The following is a 21,560-nucleotide window of genomic DNA, read 5'->3' as shown; positions in this document are numbered from 1 at the left end:
ATTACACTCATGCTAGGGGTAACAGTACTTCTATTATAAATGCTACTTGACCTTTATTTTTACTATGCTTGGCATAACTGAGCATGCTTAATAAAATAAAAAAAAATATATAAAACATTCAATTTCTTTTTTTTTTACTAATCAAAGTACCTAATTTTATACAATTTGCACACTTTTAATGTTAGTAACAGAAACAATGAAATTATTTTATTTCTTGATACTTAAGAGTTTAACTCCAAGACATGCACTACAACCACATAATATATTTTTGTCATCAATATGATGGTCTTGGCATCTTATATATTATGTTCACACTTTAAATTAAGTACTACTTGCTAAAAACAAAAACAGGTAAAGACAATGAACAGACGGTTCACGTTAAGAGGAATACGAAAAGCCAATAACAACACTGACATATCAACCTTATTTGTAATGAAAGAAATACAAATTTTAAAAGTGACATACCACTTTTTATATTGGCAACAATTAAATAAAAAAGAATACCTACAATTGACCAAGGAGTATTCTGGCAGGGGAGGGAGGTCACACACATATAGTACTAATTAGAGAGAGAAATTGTACAATTAAAGCCCTGTGAACCAGTCAAATCAATCATTCCACTTTTAGAAACTGTCTCAAGAACATAATTAAGCATGTACCTCAAAATGTACAAGGACATTCACTCTGCCACTGCTTGTAGTAATAAGCTGCAGATAATCAAAATGTCTAACAGAAAAAAATGAGTAAATTATGGCAAACTTTTCTTATGGGAAGGCAGTGGGCTTCCAATTCCATTCTCCACACCTAGCTTAGCTTTTCTTTTCAACAGAGTCCACTTCTAACAGACTAAAAATGTCAGACATTGCCTTTCTCTGTAATCTGATCTAAGTCAATGGAAACTGAGGGGAAATCTTCCGGAGGTTTTTGTGAAAAGTCTTCTTCATGGATAAAACAAATGAGAGAATGGCCTTTTCTGCCTTTGAGATACAATTTTACGAAGATGTAAAAGTGAAGTAATAGCAGCAGCTCTTGTGATTGAGAGGTGGATTAGCCTAAGGCAAAACAAACCAACTGAGGTCAAGGCAAAAAAAAGTGTGTCTTTAATGACACCACTGAACCCTGTGTTATGTTAAACAATGTCCTAGGTTACTTAGGCCAATTACATTTGGACACTGTTACCTCTGGCCAAAAGCATCCTAACTTGTATTAGCTATACAACAGAGTATGTTAGAACCACAAAAAGTTATGTTAGATGTATATTTATGAACAGTAGATGCGCAGTTAAAAAAAATTTACAAAACAGTATGTTCCCATGTTTTTAAAAATCAAATATGTTAATATGGATTCATTTGCCAAGAAAAAGGTCTGAAAAGATACTCAAGGTTTTAAGAGTAGTTATCTTTGAATGATAGCATTTCAATGTTTCCTTTTGCTTATGTGTGTTTTCTATCTTTCTACAGTTAGCATGTATCACTTTAAGATTCCACCATCCTTCCTATCAATTCAATGCAATTTAGGAGATAAAGAGGTAAACATGTATTTCAGTGAGCTATCTTGAACTGGAAGTCTACTTTTTTTTTTTAATTGGAAAAGTTTCTGTTCTTTAAAAAAAACTTTTGTGAAGTAAAATTTGATACTAAACAAGCATTCATTTTTCAGCAAATACGGAAGATTACAAACAGTTTTCATTTCCCTTTGTTCCTCAGGGAATCATCATGACTTTGTACCATTTCGTATTGGAATTTCTTCTGTGAAGCAAAAACAGTCCCAAAATGAAGGATCTTCGGGTGTCATGGGAACAGCAGATGATATTAAATCATTAAAGTTGAGAATAGTAAATTGCCTCTGGGTTGGTTTGGAATCATCCTGAGATGGAACCTAAAAGGGAAAAGCAGATTACCTTATTGTTATATTGCATGTTAATCTTATGATCAATTTCATAATAACGAAAATAAGTAAGACCAACTTACAATTTAGTAGTATTAAATGACAACATAGTAGGATTCCTAGAACACTGTATTTATTCCTTATATTAGTGTTGCCAATACAACAAATCAAAAAAATATGAAACAGAAAATCTGATTCTTGAACTTTTTTATATAACAAAAACCTGTAGCATTTAACATGTAGATTTACTGGGTCCCACATTCAAAAAGTGTGATTCCGTACATATAAGTTAGAAGGGATCCCAAAATCTGTAATTTTAACAAGCAGTCAGGATGTTTTCATAGAGGTGAGTGAGAAAGTGAACTTTTGTGAAATACTACTCTAAAAGGTGGGTCGGATAAAACTGCCATAACTATACAGAGATATATACTTCTTTAGGAAATTATTTATTCAATACTAAATTTAAACTGTATCTTACTCTCTGAGATAGAGTCCTTGTTCACAACTGAACCCAGTGTAGACCCTCTTTAATATTCCGCACATTCTAGTATGAACAGTACTTGGGTTTTGTACAGCGCTTTTAACAAGGTCCAGTACTTACTTTATATGACTGGTCTCATAGCTATGTTGTGATATGGTTATCTCAGTTTTATGGATGGGGAATCTGAGGCTCAGGAAGAGCAAACAATTCAAACAATTTGTCCAAGCTCAAAACACAGGTTAAATGGTAGATGTGGGCCTGGAACCCAAGTTTGTGAACTGTACTCTAGTCTTCCCAATATGCCACTGTTGCCTAAATAGGCTCTATTCAGGGAAATAAAAAGTAAGTACTGAATGTGCACGTTTCAACAATTATAAAGCTCTACGAAAACAAAAGGTATTTTTGCAGGGAGTATGAAGCTGAGATTTAAAAACAGAAGGACCAGTAACCTGGGTTAGAACATCTTCCGATAACAGGTGTCAATTTTAACGTGCCATCCCTTTATAAGGAAGATAATCTATGGAGAATTCTTAATCCTTTGATTAATCTATCAAAGGTACGGTGTGTTGCCTGAGCTACTTTTGTGGAAGTAACGATGCATACACATTGATCATGCTACATTCTTTCATGTTGATTTACTAAAAATAATGGTATGCATGTAGTTTTCATTAAAACATACCTGTTTTCCTTAAATAAATACTTCCGCAGAATCACAATTATATGCAAACTAAGCGTCTTTGACCCTAAGTTTTTCCCCCGCTTGCTTACCAGGTAATCGGATGATAAAGTATAAAAACATTGTGGCTGAAGAACTGAAACTGATATTATGCCACAATATGACACAAGGGCTCTTATATGTTTGACACTGTAACTTTGGGAATAACTTAGGATATTACTTTAAAAGGAGGAGTGGATTCAATTCCCAAGGTAATTCCATTATGCATCAACCTTCAACATGGTACTCTTACATTCAACACAACCCCAATTCACCAAGAAATAAACCACCATTAAGATGACTAAGATAATCTTGAATGTCTATTGGAAATATGAGTAGTATGACAGTATTACCACATTTTTTATTACGTTTGTTGTTGTAATGCTTCAGCATATATGAATGTGAAGAAGTGGGTAACATTTTTATTTTTTTTTTGAGACAGAGTTTCGCTTGTTTCCCAGGCTGGAGTGCAATGGTGCAATCTCAGTGCACCGCAACCTCTGTCTCCCAGGTTCAAGCGATTCTCCCGCCTCAGCCTCCTGAGTAGCTGGGATTACAGGTACCCGCCACCATGCCTGGCTAATTTTGTATTTTTAGTAGAGATGGGGTTTCTCCATGTTGGTCAGGCTGGTCTGGAACGCCTGACCTCAGGTGATCCACCTGCCTCAGCCTCTCAAGGTGCTGGGATTACAGGTGTCAGCCACTGCGCCCAAATGCTTTTTAAAAATGTTTCTACAAAATCCCTAGTGATCTTAATATTTGCTAATAAAAAGTATTACTATATCTATAATCTCAAAACTCTCTAAACTGATATAAGGCAAATGACGATTTCCATCAATAAAGAGCAAACTTAACATTGATTCATGCTATTTAAGAAAAAGAGAAATCCGAAAATCTTACATCCTGATGTCTAGATCCATCGGGTTTCCTAAGAGCTACTGCAACAAAATGGTGCTCATCTATTTTGCTTTCCTGAAAGATAAAAGGTAAATAAATATAGATTATAAAATATGCAAACCTAGATGTAGTTTTATTTACATTTTCTAAATCTCATTCTCTCTCTCTCTCTATATATATGTACGCTCACACACATGCATATATATATTTCCCCATCTCCGCTAAACCACTTTAGAAGTTACATACATGCGGGCCTTTACTCTTAAATACTTCAACATGTATTTCCTAGTAGGCACATTCTCTTACATAACCACATCAGTTAATAACTTCAGTAAGTTTAACATTGAAACTATACTTTATTAGCTATATTCCAAATTCTGTGAATTAATCCAAAAATGTCCTTTGTGGCATATCCCTCCTTCAGAACAGGAGCCCAGTAATGGGCAAGTAGGGACAAGTATCGCATTCAGTTGTCACGTCTTGTCAGCCTTTCGTTTTTTATGACATTAACATTTTAAAGTACAAATTCCCCCATATCTGCTTTTTCTTAATAAAATTTTGCTCATTTGGGGCTTGTTTGATGTTTCTTAATGAGTGGATTTAGGTTATGCATTCTCAACCAGAATACTACATAGGTGATGTGCCCTATCTAGAGGTACTTGATAGCTATCTGTCCTTCCCTGGTGATGCTACTATGTATAATAAAGTACAAGGTTAAAAAAAAAAAAATCAGGTTGCAACATTGGTATGTAAGCATTTAGTTAACTACATACTATCATGTATGAAAAATCATGGTGGAAATTTATAGATAAAACATAACCAATATGCAATTTTCTATTTTCCCCTACATATGAGACAAAGGGGAAGGAGGCTTTAAAATGTAATATATATTGAGACAGTCACCAGAAAAAATTATGAACACTTAAAAGCTGAACAAACTTTTCACTGAAAAACCACTTTACTAAAGCATTCTTCCATAAAACGTCAGAAGAAACTAGAATTAGAAATAGTACTTAGGGAGCTTTCATTTTTTATCTTCTTCTTCCTATCTTCATACCTTCAGGTACCCAAATCAGCAAAAAGTGAAATTCAGTAAGGATAAATTTAAGATATGTTTAAAGAGGAAAAATATAAGACTAAGTGTCAGAAGATTTACTATGTCAAAATTATCACAAAGTAAGTCTGCTATGTAGCCCTTTTCTGTTTTCTCTTTAAACAAACAAGAAAAAAGTAACCGGAATGTACAAATTTAAAAATATCCAAAATAATTTTTCAGAAATCTAGCATGTAAGATATAGTTCTTACATGTATAGAATATTTCAGTAAATAAGAATCATGCTTAATGTATAATTAGAGGTGTATGTACACTAACAATTGATAGTTGGACACTAAAGAATGTTAACTAATGGATGTACTGTTTTGAACATTTCATTTTTTAAATTTTTTGTAGAGACAGTGTCTCAGCCTCCCAAAGTGTTGGGATGACAAGCATGAGCCACCACATCTAGTCCCTAGCAGTTTTTGACCCAGCTCTCTTTTTCAAAATGCTTTCTGTCCTTGGATACCAACACTACTCTGTTACACCATTTTGGTCATTCTTTATCAGTCTCCTCCACAAAACAGCCTTTGAATATTAGTATAGATGCTCCTCAACTCACAATGATGTTATATCCCAATAAACCCACTGTAAGAAAATATGGTTACATGGAAAATGCATTTAATACACCTAGCCCACCAAACATCATAGCATAGCATAGCCTACCTTAAATGTGCTCAGAATACTTACATCAGCCTACAGTGGGCGAAATCATCTAACACAAAGCCTCATTTATAATAAAATGTTGAATATCTCATGTAATTTATTGAATACTGTACTGAAAATGAGAAAAGGAACGGTTGTGTGGGTTCTGCAAATATGAATTCTACTGAATGCATTATCACTTTCATACTGTCATAAAGTCAAAAAAAGTTGAACCATCATAAATTGGGGACCATCTATATTCTCAGGGCTCTATTCTCGGCCATACTTCTAACTTCTTGTGGCTTCAATTTGCACTTCTCTCTTCACAGATTCAATATATAGTTGCTCCTTAGGTAATCTCATAGTTCCAACTTCAAATCCATGGTTTCAACTACCATTGACATAATGGTTATACTTATAACCATTATAATATTTTTCCTCTAGCCCAGCCCTCCATTCCATTCACCTATCTGACATCTTCACTTAGATGTTTGGTATCTCAAACTTAACATCTCATTTATTTTCTAGTATTCTGCATCACAACAGATTATCTTCTAAGTCAGAGAACTGCTCTACAGCCCATTTGCTGGACACAAGCAGGACCAATCACAGTATAATGACCGGTCTGGAAATAAACAACTAGCCCAAGCTAGGTCAGGGAGTCCCTTCTCTAGGATTTTTGGACTTGGAACAGAAAGTGAGTTTACCAGTTTGTTTGGGGTTTTAAACTGTAAATTGTTGTAAACCGTAAATTGTTACATGCAACAACAGTATGTTACATGCAAGAGTCATGTTTTCTGTCATGTAGACCAGAGAGGCTGAGAAAGCTGGTGTATAGAATGAGAAACATGGGTGGGAGAAAACTGAAGCCAAAATGTAGAGAAAGGCAAAAGTAGGAGACAAAAAGAGCTCTGAATATTTCGTCCCCTAATTCTAGCTAATACTGGGGACAGCTGCTGAACAACTCTAGTAACCTATAATACTGTTTTGGGGGGTTTTTTGGCTTAAATTAGTGTGTGTTGGCTTCTCTCACTAGCAACCAGGAACTGCTAGTGACAGAAACAAAATTCAGTAAGAGACCAAAATACTTAACTTGATCAATACCTTGCAGGATCTACCAGCCTGATCTGGAATCTCTCTTAAATACCCTCATTATGGCCCAGCCAAAGTGGCTGCTTTTGGCTGTTCATACATGCAAAGCTCCTTTTCAGAGCCTCTTTTCTTTTTCCATTCTGAACTCACAACGACTCATCTTTCAACATCTTTCAAGTATTAGCATAAATGTTACATGCTCTCATAGTAGCCCTGATTTCACTTTCAGAGCAGCAGGACTGGATTCAGTTGCGTCCACATTCAGTGACTAGCCTACCCAAATCAATCATACATACACGCATAAAAAATAGAAATTCTTAGTTATAACAATTCTAATAAATTTCTTACCTCAAATGCCCATTCTTTTTCTTCCTCTCCATCCAGGAACAAACGTGTTTCTTTATAAACTTGGCCTATATCCAAGTTTAATGGAGATAGATCAAATTCAAGCCGCTGCAATTCAAATCCTAGTCCAACACCAATGGCTTTTATGAAGCTTTCTTTAAGTGCCTAAGATACAGAAAGACATTTTCTCTTAGAATTCAGTGTACAAAAATTTTTCATAGAATCTACAGGCCCAACAAATAGGGAGTTTCAATGCTATGCTACATTACAGCTATATGGCTCTAAGCTTTTTTTAAAAAAAACCCTTACAGCATGAAAACAAACCATCCACATGATCTTAGGGCAAATCATTTAAGCTCTCTGTGCCTGTATCCCCTTGTACGTAACCTGCGATCATGATAACAATACCTTCCTCATAGGGATGTTATGTATATTAAACTAACTAACTTATAAAGAGCTTGAAGTAATGTCTTCTGGCATGTAGTAGTATATATATCAGTGTTTGTTACATAAGACTTCATGTGTATTAGTTCCTTTATGACAGAAAACATTATTTATAAATCATAATGTTTTGTTTTAGCTTTAGGTACTTTCTAACTGAGCATTACACATAGGTTAAATTTTCTTAAAATGAAATGTCATTATAATGTAATATATGCATAAAAACCATAACATTCTCAAGCAATCTACTGTTTCGACACTACTGGGTAACCAAGGACTCTGATTTTAAATGAAGATAATGGAATCATTATAGACTTTTGCTTTAAAAATTAGAAAGAATTATACCCAATTCCTATAAAACATATCCAGCTGAGTCCATTCATCCTTAAAGCTTCTGATTGTTTCCCATTCTTTGTTGGTAAACTTTCGTTTCATAATATGAAAGAATTCTGGAATTGAACCACGACCTGTCAGTTAAGGAAATAAGAAATTAAATAGCAGTTCTATTAAAAAATAAAAAGTTGCTCTATTACTAAAACTGTTCAAGACAGCACCCCCCAAAGATCTAAAGGGCAACCATTCTTTTGAATACATTTAAAATAATCCTAAACAAAATCTCAGCAAGTCAAAACAACTTGAAAATTAAAACAGTAAACACACTATGACAAGCAGTAGTTAGCCCAGAAATATGAGTAGTTTAACAGGAATTGGTGATATTCTATAAATTATTACTTAAGCAGGAAAACCATATGGTTGCATCAATATATGCCCCAAAAAGTTTTGATACAATTTGGCAGCCAAAGCTGTTATAAATCTTAAATAACAGGAAATTTCTTATATAAAAGGGTATTTATCAGAAGCCCAATTAAAATACTCCTAAAGTAGAACCATATTATTCTAAAGTTTTATTTTGTTACGTAACAGAGAAAAAAAGGGAATAATTATTTTACCACAAGTTTTGGAAAATTAGCAGAAAGCTGAAAACTGTTCTTTTATTCTACATTATTGCCACGGCTAAAAAATTAATACTTACCTTCTTTAAATGTTTTCCAACTTGTTTTCTAATATGACTTCTTCAAATAAAAGATTTTCATTATTCTTTCATGGTTGCAGTTGCAAAATAAGCTCATTTAAAAAAACTTGAAACATATCTTTAGTGCCACTATTTCATAGATAACAAAATATTACATAGCATTCGAAAAATAAATGACAAAAGATACAACCCAAAGGATCTCATTCCCAGAACTCAGGGGTAAAATACATGTTAAAATTCATGGTAGGTCTCTAGTATTGAATTTTCCCAAACATTAAAATTATGTGTTTGTGTGTCTTTACCACCAAGCACAAACTTTCTACCATCATTCATTTTATATAAATATGCATAATATGTATAAATATTTACACAAATATGTATTCAACTAATATTAAAAACAAATTGATCACTGTTCTTGCCTTTTATACTTACAGCCTAATGGGCCTATCAGAGGTAGGTGAACCACAAACATTTACTAAGTGTATACATGAATGTTAACTATTATATGGTAAATTACTTCCTAAATATTCAACTGCCCTGTATCCTTAGTTCATTATTACATTATTTTCCAGAAAACCTTTTGAAGGTAATCCCTTTGAGGATTCTGTTAATATGGGCTTACTCAAATTCTCACTTCTAAAATAACCAACTCCAAAATTTGACATTCTGAAATGATTAACACAATTCTTAAAGAGATAGCTGATACAACACTCTCTATGGGCATTTCTTATGTAAATAAATATGTGGAGAAAAAAGATGTTGAAGATGTTGAATGTCCCCTTCTTAATACTTCACTGGCATTTAATCACTAATTCTCTCTATGATAATTCAACAATTAGAATTCCACTAAAAGCATACAAGTGCTAGGTACCACGAACCACATGATGAGCAAAACAGACATGGTCCTTATCTTCATAGAGAGTTTAGTTTCTCCTGCAGTAACCAAATACCTTTCCCGCATTCATCTCAAGGGTAGAATATATTAAAAATTGGTTCTCTCACGAAATATTTATGATTCTCCCAGTACCTCCGCTTCAAGAGTCAAAATAGTCGCCTCTTAGTTCATCAGGAAGTATTTCTGCTGATCTTGTTGCTGATATGTGGTACTATGGATCAAAATAAGGATCCTCATTCATTTTCAGGCACTGAGATATTAAATTGTGATCTTAAGAGTTCAATGGCAAGAAATTCTTACCCCTTTTGCGGCCATGGATCCCTCTGATTGTTTGGTGTTTACTCCTCAACACCTTCCTGAGACTAACATTAATAGAAGCCCCTCAATAAAAACTGTTTTGTTCAACGCATCAATAGTACATACTGGCTTGATAAATAACATCTTAAAGAACACCTTAAAGAAAGTAAAGACAGAAAGCTTCTGAAGTAACTAACATAAATCTGGAAATTTTAAACATTGGGGACACTATATCTACAAAAATCATAAACTGTTTCCTGTTGAATGGATTTTGGCACAAACTGCATATGTAACAATAATGGGAGGAACAAACTATCTTTGGTTTGGAAGACTGCATTATGTATTTTGAGTGAAACTGTAGTTGTAACAGATTAATGTCCAAAAAATCTGCATTTAAAAAGATACGCATTTTGTCATCTATAGTGTCATTTTGCTTGCTGCTTTCTTCAAATTTTATTTTTATAACCTCCAAGAAGCCTTCTGATTTTTAACTAAATAAGATGGGGCAATCAAGGAAAAAAATTTAAATAAGCATGCTATTAAAAAACTGATTAACATAAAAGGCAATCAATCTGGCACAATCACTAGAAAGCAATCACATAACTCATTATGTTCAGTCAAGAAATACCGATATGAGTGCATTTTCATATACTTTAGAGCATCTTATTTAGACCACAAAATAAAAATTTGACAGCAATAGGAAAAGGTGATTTTGTAAATATTCGGCCAAAGCACAGCAGCGCCACACTGTGGCATTATGGTGGATATACAGTGGGCATATACTCTGTTAAGTGTTAAATACAGTTTACCTCAGAAACTGGAATAAAGAAAAATTGGTAGGAAGAACAGTGAATTTGTCCCTTAAGCTATTTGAAGACAGCACAATTACTGGACATACATGTTGGCAAGTTCTAATACTACCATTACATACACAGAGAATCATCAGTCAAGCTGAGAAAAACCTGATCCTCCATCTTATAGTTTGACCATTAAGGAGAGCAGTGTTAGATATTGTATTGTGCAACGATTAACTAATTAAGACCACACAGAAACTAATGTTTTATTTTAAACACAGTAGTAACATACAACAAAATCATTTAGATCTAATGCCTTGAGCAACTATCGCTGGCCTATGAAAAAAAATTCTAGTAGTACCAGAACCTCAGGGCCTACCCACATTAATCCCTCTCCAAAACAAGGTTGCCAATATGTATACATAAATATGTATATATAACAGTACTTCAGCCTTTAGGTAAATGGGCTGGCCATTTTTGAGGCACGTGGAAGGGAGTTAAGCAATGCCCAACTATGTGCTTGCTTCAAAGTACCAAAATTTAGCCTCAGATAACAAATCATATTATAAATTCCAATAGTTTCACTTTCTAAGTACTGAACTGTATATAATAGAATTATATATAATTTTGTTTCTATGAGAAGTGACAGTCTTCTAAGATATGAGTTAGTATGTATACGCTGTAATGCTTGACTTATCAGCTCATTTGTCCAGGAACTTATCCAGACACAAACCTAGAATAACACAAAAATATCTGAGCTGCCAATATAGGTTTCACAAACTACATGCACAAAGCCTCTTGCATGTTACTATCAAAGGATGTACTTATATTTAAGCCCTCAATTCGTAAAGTACAGCAGAAAAAGCACTAGACTGAAATACGACAATCCAGGTTTGAGACTCACCATTTAGGCAGTCCTAAACTTCAGTTGCTCTTACACTGTTTACCAACACATATAGGTATTAACACACAGAGGCAAGAAACAGGCTGATAGAGCTAGAACTACTGGGCTGTGAATGTTATCCTTTTAGGAAGAACTCCAGAGGATGAAGACGACGACCAACAGGACAGAGCAAGAAGCCTTTTATTTTTGGGCTTTGAAACCTAATGAATTTACTCTGCTGGGTTTGGAACATGTTTGAGAACCATGATCCTTTTTACTTCAAACTTCTTTTTGGAATGGGAATGTCTATCCTATGCCTCTCCTACCATTGTATTTTAGAAGACTTGTTTTCCGCTTTCACAAGTCCACCCATGGAGAGGAATTTTGCCCCAAGAAGGATCATACTCCAGTTTCACACATAGCTGATTTAGATGACTGAGATAATGAGACTTTGCCACTTTTTGGGTTGATGATATTAACACTTACATGAAATTTAGAGCTAATGCTGGAATGGGCTGAGAATTGCTGATGCTGGGATGGGGTGAATTTACTTTGTATGTTAGATGGATATAAATTTTGCAGGGGGCCAGAGAATGGATTCTACTGGGTTGAAGGGTGTCTCCTGAAATTCATGTCCACCCAGAACCTTAGAATGTGACCTTATTTGGAAATAGAGTCTTTATAGATGTAATCAAGTTAAGATCAGGTCATACCTAATTAAAGTGAGCCCTGAATCCAATGCCTGGTGTCCTCACAAAAAGAGACAGACACAGAGAGGAGACAGAATAAGTCATTTGAAGGTGAAGGCAAAAATTGGAGTGATGTAACTGCAAGCCACGGACTGCTAGGAATGAGCAGAAACTAGGAAGAAGCAAGGAAAGATTCTTTCTTGGAACCTTTAGAGAGACCACGACCCTGCTGACACCTTAACTTCCGGCCTTCCAGAACTTAAAGAGCCTTCTGTCACTTGAAGACACCATGTTTGAGGTACTTTGTTAGGCAGCCTGAAGAAACTAATATACACATAGATACAATTTAAATTATACATAAGCACACACATTCACGTACCCTTAGGAGCTTTAATTTTATGTCCCTGGAGTAAAATTTTCACATGCTGGTTCATCACTTCTTAGCTACAGATTGAGTATCCCTAATCTGAAAATCTGAAATCCAAAATGCTATAAAACTCAAAGCTTTTTGAGCATCAAAATTATACTCAAAGGAAAAACTCAGGGGAGCACTGTGGATTTCCCACTATGGATATACTCAACCTGTAGGTTATTTATTTAACATTTACTTAACATCTCTATGGCTGTTTCTCAAATTGTAAAATAGGGACAAAGAATTGGGCAGATTAAGAATAAACATGTAAAACGCCTGGAACTATCAAATACCTAATAAATATTAGCTCTGAGGCTGCTGTGAAAGTCATTGTTAAATGTGTATCTTCTTTAGTCAACTGTTTTTATGAAGTCCTTCCTATATTCATCAAGTAGGACTTAAGTGGTTTTCCCGTTGATGTTTAGAGGGGCATTTCACATCTTAACAACATTAACCTTTGTCTGTCAAATTTGCCACAAATATATTCTCTGGTTTGTGAAAGATGATTTAATATGAAATCATATCTGTTGACTTTGTGGTTTCCTTTTATCATTTTAAGCTTCAAAAGCCATCTTTTCAGAAGTTTGCTCAAATATACAATTACACTGTGTTCTAGTAAGTGTTAATAAAACTTTAATTTTGTTAGAGTTGTGGCAAAGACTTTCTGATATCACTCATAAAAAATGGTAAATGGGCTATAATTTTTCTTTTTGTTAGTTCTGTAAATTACATCCAATACAGAGTTTCCCAAACATTAACATGCCTAACAATCAACTGGGAATATTGTTTAAATATAGAAACCCGGCCGGCCACGATGGCTCACGCCTGTAATCCCAGCACTTTGGGAGGCTGAAGTGGGCAGATCACCTGAGGTCAGGAGTTCAAGACTAGCCTGGACAACGTGCTGAAACCTTGTCTCTACTAAAAATACAAAAATTAGCCAGGCATGGTGGCAGGTGCCTATAATCCCAGCTACTCGGGAAGCTGAGGCAAGAGAATCACTCGAACCCAGGAGGCGGAGGTTGTGGTGAGCCGAGATTGCACCACTGCACTCCAGCCCGGATAACAAAGAGTGAAACTCCGTCTCAAAAAAAAAAAATAGAAACCCTATTGTACTCTCAGAAATTCTGGCTCCCACAGGTCTGCAGTGATTTCAAGGAATCTGTATTTTTAATGACTACCCTAGCTGATTTTGATATCCTGATCAAAATTTTAAAATAACATGCTATGGTCCTATTACTATGATAGAAAAGAAGTCTAAGACTAAACGGACTCTAGTTTCAAGATAAATTTTTTTATTATTTGGATACTAGCAGGACTGTAGCATTTTCCAGAAAATTTAATTCTGATATTCTATGTATGATTTCTTCTCTACTGTAGTACAATATATATAATTTCACCCATTTTTAAGTATACAGTCCAGTAGTATACAGTACATTCATACTGTCGTACAATCATCACTACTACCTGTCTCCAGAATTTTTTATTCTTTTTTAAACTGGAATTAAATCTGTCTAATCCCAAATCTTGTTTGTTTCTTATCCATTTAATCTGTCATCTTCTTCAATAATATATATTTTTATAAACCAAATCTCTATGTTCAGTCCTCTTTATCTCCTTATTCATTCCCTTTCATTCTGGAAGTGTTTCTCAGATTTATCCTATATATCATCAATTCAATTTTCTGTAAAAGCTAGTCTATTTACAGGTTCCTATACAGATTCTTTCAGTACTGACGTTTGCGAGAAAGGAGGATTAAGGGTTTTGCAGGGGACAGAGTTGTATGTTTTTAACTTGAATTTAGAAATAAGGACAATTTTCTCTTAAAATTAAAATTAAAAAGGTTCACGGAGAATTTTTATCTCAGAGAAAAACATTTCTTCTAAGTCTTTTAGCTTTTGAAATTTTCTCATAACTTTATAAGTTTTAAAAAATCATTTTACATAGCTGGTTTGTTTTTAAAGGGATTGAGAGATATTTGTTTTAAAAAAATAAGATTCTGGCAGGGCGCGGTGGCTCACGCCTGTAATCCCAGCACTTTGGGAGGCCGAGGCAGGCGGACCACGAGGTCAGGAGATCGAGACCATCCTGGCTAACACGGTGAAACCCCGTCTCTACTGAAAATACAAAAAATTAGCTGGGCGTGGTGGCGGGCACCTGTACTCCCAGCTGCTTGGGAGGCTGAGGCAGGAGAGTGGCATGAACCCGAAAGGCAGAGCTTGCAGTGAGCCGAGCGCCACTGAACTCCAGCCTGGGCGACAGAGCCAGACTCCGTCTCAAAAAAAAAAAAAGATTCTGCTACATATATTTTTCTGTGATGTGATATTGGCCGGGCACAATGGCTCACGCCTGTAATCTTAACACTTAGGAGGCTGAGGCAGGCAGATCACTTGAGCCCAGGAGTTCAAGACCAGCCTAGGCAACATGGAGAAACCCTGTCTCTATTATGATATTAAATATATATATACATATACATTCTAAGTCCCTTCAGGTTCATATAGACCTAACTAATTCTTTTATTACAGCTAATAATTATCTGTAGAATGCATCCACCATTAATTTATTTAACCAATTTCTATTAGTAGCTTCAGGTTTTGTTGTTATTCATAAATATTTTGGATACAGTACCATAAACAAGATCGCTAAATCAAAGACTATGTGTATTTTCAATTTTAACATTATTTTCCAAAAAGCCTGTAGCAATTTCTAGTGCTTCCATCTATATGATTGTTCTTTTCCGACATTTTCACAAGCTCCAAGTGTTTTTTTCCAATTTTCTGCAAATCTGATGGGCATCCTGTTGTTACTTTAATTTGCATTACTCATCATTAAGGTAATAGCTTACTGACTACTTGAATTTGTTCTTCTGTAAGGTGCCTATTAATATTTTCTAATCACTTCATAGAAGCTCTTTATATATTATGGATATTGACACTTTACCAAATTTGTTATAAGAATTTTCCTTATTCTATTATTTATCTTTTGTATTTGGTTATATTTTTGGAATATAATTTTTTAAAATTTAAATATCGATTCTTTTTTTGATAAATTCTGAACTCTGTCTTGTTTGAAAAGAATTCAGAAAAAGATTTATTGCAACTTGACCTAATTTGTCCTAAAATTATAATTTTTTTTTTACTTTTAAACTTCTAATTCCTCCAAATTGGTGTATATAGTATGTTTTACATCCACATGACTAACCAATTCTACCAGCACCATTTAATAAATAATCTTTTATTCACTGAATTGAAATATGTATATATCCTGGGCTCTAAGATTAACTCTTCTAGTTGTCTATTCTTTCACTAGTACTATACTCTTTTTAGTTTACAATGCCTAACACAAGTTTCTGAAACTGGTAAGGCCGGATCCTTACCATATTTTTCATATTCCTAGTCATCAGTTCTTCCATAACAACTTTAAATGTATGTAACCCAGTTTCACAAAATTTTTCAAATTTTGGTATCTGCAAATTCTTTTAATAGGAATCAATAAAATCTCATACTGAGGTCATATACTGTAGAGAGCAGTTTGGACAAATGTCTTAACCTTTTATACAAAATAACAGTAGTACTTACACACTAGTCTTATGAAGATGAAATAATACCTATTAGGCATCTAACATAGTGTCACACACTTGTAGGAATTGCTCAATAAATACTAGTTACACAATCAAGTCGTACTGACAATGGAAAAAGACCCACCTGTAACTGGGAAGGGGGAAAACTCCTTGAGGGTGGAGACTTGGTTTTCCAGTAAGGAATTCAGAGTACAAAGTGACGTGTGACTTTCTAAAACCACTTAAAGGTTTTAAATCCCAAGTGCATTTAAAAAAAAAATTGAGCAAAGTTTATTTTAAAAATGTAAAGATGAACATGTAAAACCACAGGGGGAAAATTCTGGCCCTTTCCCAAATTTCAGTCATAATTTTTATGTATTTGGTCTCTCTTATTTTGCCTTACTTTGTAAACATGGTCACAAAACTAAACAATTCAAAAGTTACCCTTTATGCTCAGCACTTCAAACACCTTTAATGGTAGAAAAAATTAGAAAACGAAGGGAAAACCTTCATTTAAATTAAGACGAAGACCAGGAAAACACTATTCTTCCTAAGAGCAAGAATGTACCGCCCTGGCATTTACAGTAGGCTATATACTAGATATGTTCTCTTCTGCGTGGCCGCAGCCAACAGTGGGAGAACAGGTAGAGGGAGGGAAATGAGCTGCACTCAGTAGAAATGGTTAATGCACCATGAAAGAAAAAGATTCTCTAAGTTCCTACAGGATTCTTACCTACAGAACAAGACGGAGTAATGGAATTGACTCTTTCAATGCACTAATGATAACCTCCAAAGCCAACTCTGTCTTTAGAGTTGATAATCTAGTAATGATGCTTAGTACGAAACACAGTACTTTCCTTGCTGCTATCCTAAGTTTTGACTACCATCATTTAGCAAGACTCTTAGGAAAAATCCCTTGCTCAATCTCCTCACTTACTACAATAAGTATAGCAATTCAAAGAATCTTCAATGAAGCAAATCAGTGTCTACTTCCCATCCTCATTAAGAAATCATGCTGTGTCCATTCATGCTTCAGAAATCAGTGGCATGGTAAAATACTAGTGACAACTGGAAAATCTCTCTTCTTTTCTGTATTACTGGAGATAGCAATAGCTTTTTCACAACAAAATAAAGAAAAAGAAAAGGCCTAGATATTGTGATTAGTCAAATAAGATCAACTGAGAGGGAGGTCTAATAAAACATAATTAACAGGAAAACTAAATCTGAAATTTTTGCTCAACTGTCTTTCCATCATTTATTAAAAGCTTCTGTTATTAATTACTTGTTTATCCAGCACTGACCATAGCCAACACTGCCCATCAAGTTAACTGGTAATAAAATCTGTTTCTCAGAGGTATCATTTCCAAGCAGATACCAACCCACTGGGCCAATTTATTTACCGTGTAGTTGTGCTGACTGCATTGTAAAAAACAATGGTCTTTCCATTTCTGATTTCAGAAAAAGTTCCTATAATGACAGTAGAAAGCTATAAGAATATATGGGCTAATTCCCATGCTAAGAATCTTCTACGGCAGCAATTGTTTTAGAGTAAGCCACCTATACCCCTGTTGAATACCAGATCCTTTCCTAAGAAAAATGCACATGTACACATCATACAAAATGTAGCCAACAATTTCAGGAGGTTAAACAAAATTCCTTGAACCTTATCCAGGGAATCAGATCAACAATCTGTCACAAGGTTTCCAAAATCACTAGTAGGGCCTTGTTCTGAGCAAACCTGAGAATAGAGTTATACTGGAAAGGTTTATGAGTACGTAAGAGAAAGAGTAGCTAGTAGGAAAATGCAAGGTAAGGACAATAAAAGCAAAAGGGAGAAGAGATTCATAGCTACACTGAAGCCTACAACAGCACAGTGTTTTTTCATTCATTTGACAAATATTTTACTATTATATACTAGGCAAGGTACTAAGAGATGTGATAGTGATTAAACTCTGATGTAGCTAACATGGTTCTTGCTCTCACACAGCTTTTAAGTACCAGGAAAAGATAATCAACCATCCTGATGAATAACCAACTGAGACACATTACTGGAATAAGGAAAATACATTTTATGAGAGCCTACAACAAAAGAACCTAGCTTAGATTGAAGGCTCACAAAGCTTCCCTAAAGTAAAGTTAAGGTGAAATCTAACAAGCAAATAGGAGTTATCTATGCAGAAATGGGAGTGAGAGAAGATTAATACAAGCCTTACAGACTGAGAGAGCCACATATTCAAACCACATATGGTGCAGGCAGTATGGAGATTAGACAGTTTTACTATGAAATTAGGAAGATGTGGCTTCTTTTATTAAAAGGTTTCTTCTTAGCCTGTTACTTATCTTCTGTAAAAATAGCAGTATATGCATCATAGGGCAGTTGAGAGAATTAAATCACAGAATATATCTAAAGCTCTATGTAAAATGCCACGGCACATGGTTAAGTGTTCATTAAATGTGATGACGACAAGTATACAATAATTAAGAGAACCTGTATTTAGTATGTATTAAATTGCCTGGGTGTACATTCAACCTCACCACAAATGTTAGTGGTCCTTAAAGCCACCAGTAACAAATTTCTAAGGCAATATATAAGCAACTTAACTATTTTAATAATGTTTGCTCCTCATTTTTACTTGCATAAATGGGCTAAAAAGAGCTGTATTTAGATACAGAACAAAGAGTCGCCCGTTGGTATCCACTGGGGATGGGTTCCAGGACCCTCCTCAGATACCAAAATCTGCGCATGCGGCCCTGTGGAATCCGCATATATGAAGTCAGCCCTCTATATCCTCAGGTTTCATATTCCGCAAATACTGAATCTTGACATGCATTTGTTTGTGGATGCAGAATCTGCGGGTACAGAGGGCCAACTACTGAAAAATATTCCCAGGAGTAGACCCATGCAGTTCAAACTTGTGTTGTTCACGGGTCAACTGCATATGTTATCTCTACATAAGGACTACAATGCACTTTACGATTGAAATTCTTTTTTAAAAAACAAACTAACAATTTGACTGAAAAATTGTGGTTAATGTTTAAGTGAAATAAGTTGAAGTAAAATTCAAAAAGAATTTCACTTTACCTCTAGGCAAAGTATTATATGGATCACCAGTAATGGATAATCTATTATTTATTTGTAAGTCTGTAAATAGTCATGGAAATATACCCTTTTCAGATTTATGCTCTCCATTACCTTTGTGTACTAAGCACATTTTCTCTAAACTTAAATATCTCTAATACATTTCCTGGCCTGAGATTACTCAATAGGTAAGAACTGAGGCATCAAGACATTTAACTGCTGTACTACAAAAATGAAATGTTACCTGGAAAACTAGTCTTCATTATATCAATCCCAACTTGCAGCTCAGGCTCAGCAGCAAGCACCGCATAGTCCCCTTGATGAGAGATGTTAAAGTTGAAATTCGGGTAAGGATTCGATGAGTCCTTTGCAAGAACTGGCTTTCCTTTTGCAGTTCTTTGCAAACGAATGTGATTCCAAGGGATATTCAATTTCTCTGCAACCAATTTCCTTATCATCAGACGACCAGCCTGTTAAGTACATAAAACATTTGGTATGTACTGATGTCTGCCAAAGATACAACCACACTACGTGTAAAAGTATTTTTTTTTTGGTTTCTAAAATTTTCATTTTTAAAACTTTTCAAAATACTTAAGGATTAAACACACGTTAATTTAAACTTAACCAATGCTTAAGTAGATAACAAGTTAAAGCCCGCCTTAACAATTCCCTCTCCTTTGCTAGCGACCAAAGTTAACAGCTGGCATCCTGTCAGTCTCTTCTGGATTTAAATATATGTGCATTTACATGTTTTTGCTAACTCTACATATAAACACAAACATGAGATTATACTTATGTAGTATTCTGCCACATATAAGCTTTTAAATTTATAAGTATTGGGAATTATTTTATGTCTGTACACATCCGTCTGGTCCATGCAGTTTTAACTGTAGCATATTTCATAATATTATTTCCCCTTTATTGGACATTTTAGGCTCGCTCTAGACTTGCTGTCATAAACAACTCTGCAGTGACAGCCGTCCTGTATCTACATCTGCGCATATGTATTTCCAGATCCCATATATTGATCACCCAGCTTCAACGATTAGCAAGGCATGACCTATCTTGTTCTGCTCTCTCCCACCTCCAAATATTATTTTTTAAATAATTACTAAACACACACACACAAAAAAAGCAAGAATATAAGATGACAAAGTATGTATTTTTAAAAATATCTTTCAGGTTTTTTTCTTCTTCAATTCTAACACTGACTTTTAAAAACTGCAGGCTTTTAAAAGTAGTTCATTTCACAATTCCTTACAAATTATAAGTGTAAAAAATTTTCACCAATGTGCCTTATAATTATCAACTAGTCAACATTTCAAACAGAAAGGTGTTTCAATATGGGACATTTTTAAGAAAGGACTGTCTTTTAAATGATGGTAATTCACGGTTGTTTCAAATTGCACCATATTGTAGAGATTATTTGTTTGGAAATCCCGTTTTCCATTTGTTGCTTCAAAATAATAGCTAAAATAAATCTACGTAAAATACTGTTTCCCATGGCATCTAGTGAGGAAGGTATCCTCTCCGGCTTCAGGTTCATTGGCTTCAATCCCGTGAAGCGCAGGGCTACGAACTATATCATACTGTCAATAATTTCTAGGGCCTACCACGTGCAGGGAGTCCTCGGAGAATGGTGGGATATTTAACAGGCAGAATAAGCATGGGTTATGAACCCACGCAAAGAAAAAAAATAACATTTAAAGATAAAGACATAAAAACATTCATTACAGAAAAACACAATTTTGTCGGCCTTCCTTACACTTATTTCACAGTTTAGGAGGGTCTCCATTTGAAATAACAGGGGAAAAGAAAGAATTTTTACAGCCATCGCGGCCTCCGAGGCGGTTACAAAGGCCGTGGAAACCAGGCCGTGCGTCGCCCGCAACTCCGCAGCGCCGGCTGCTGTCGCCCGGACCGGCCACGGGCTCCACAGCGAGAAGGTCGCCGCCAGCGCGAGAGTGTGGGGTCTCCACAGCCCGGCCCGCCTCCCCCAACATCTGCTTCCTAGGCTGTAAATACCAAAAAAGACCTGTAGTACCATGGCTGCCTTAGCGTCCCGGGCAAAGACGAACTGGCCAATGCGCTCCTTCTCCTCGGGCTGAATCGATCGCACTGCCAGCAGCCATTCGGCTCGACTAGGCAGCCAAGTGCCGCAGGAAAAGGCCCAGCGCACGCCCTCCATGGATGGCACCAAGCAGAACCGTTTGGCAGGGAAAACCATACACTGCAAGCAGACCTCGCCGTTACCTCGGGCCTGATGGCGCGGTCGCAAACGTGGCCCCACCCCCTTCTTCCCGGCGTCCGTGCGCAGGGG

At 35.5% G+C, this 21,560-nt stretch overlaps 1 protein-coding gene across 1 annotated transcript; it reads right to left on the bottom strand.

Moving 5' to 3' along the window:
• Positions 1–448: 448 nt before the first annotated feature.
• Positions 449–21,467, bottom strand: AASDHPPT (aminoadipate-semialdehyde dehydrogenase-phosphopantetheinyl transferase). The gene is given in 6 exon segments (NM_001171189.1): positions 449–1,878; positions 3,984–4,055; positions 7,162–7,323; positions 7,945–8,066; positions 19,485–19,710; positions 21,285–21,467. Coding segments are annotated over 6 exon segments (930 nt in total). The 3' UTR covers positions 449–1,713.
• Positions 21,468–21,560: the final 93 nt, after the last annotated feature.

This window comes from Macaca mulatta, chromosome 14, assembly GCF_049350105.2.
Source record: "Macaca mulatta isolate MMU2019108-1 chromosome 14, T2T-MMU8v2.0, whole genome shotgun sequence".
Lineage (NCBI taxonomy): Eukaryota > Metazoa > Chordata > Mammalia > Primates > Cercopithecidae > Macaca > Macaca mulatta.
The sequence above is the reverse complement of the archived record's forward strand: the minus strand, read 5'-3'. Positions and strand labels throughout refer to the sequence as shown.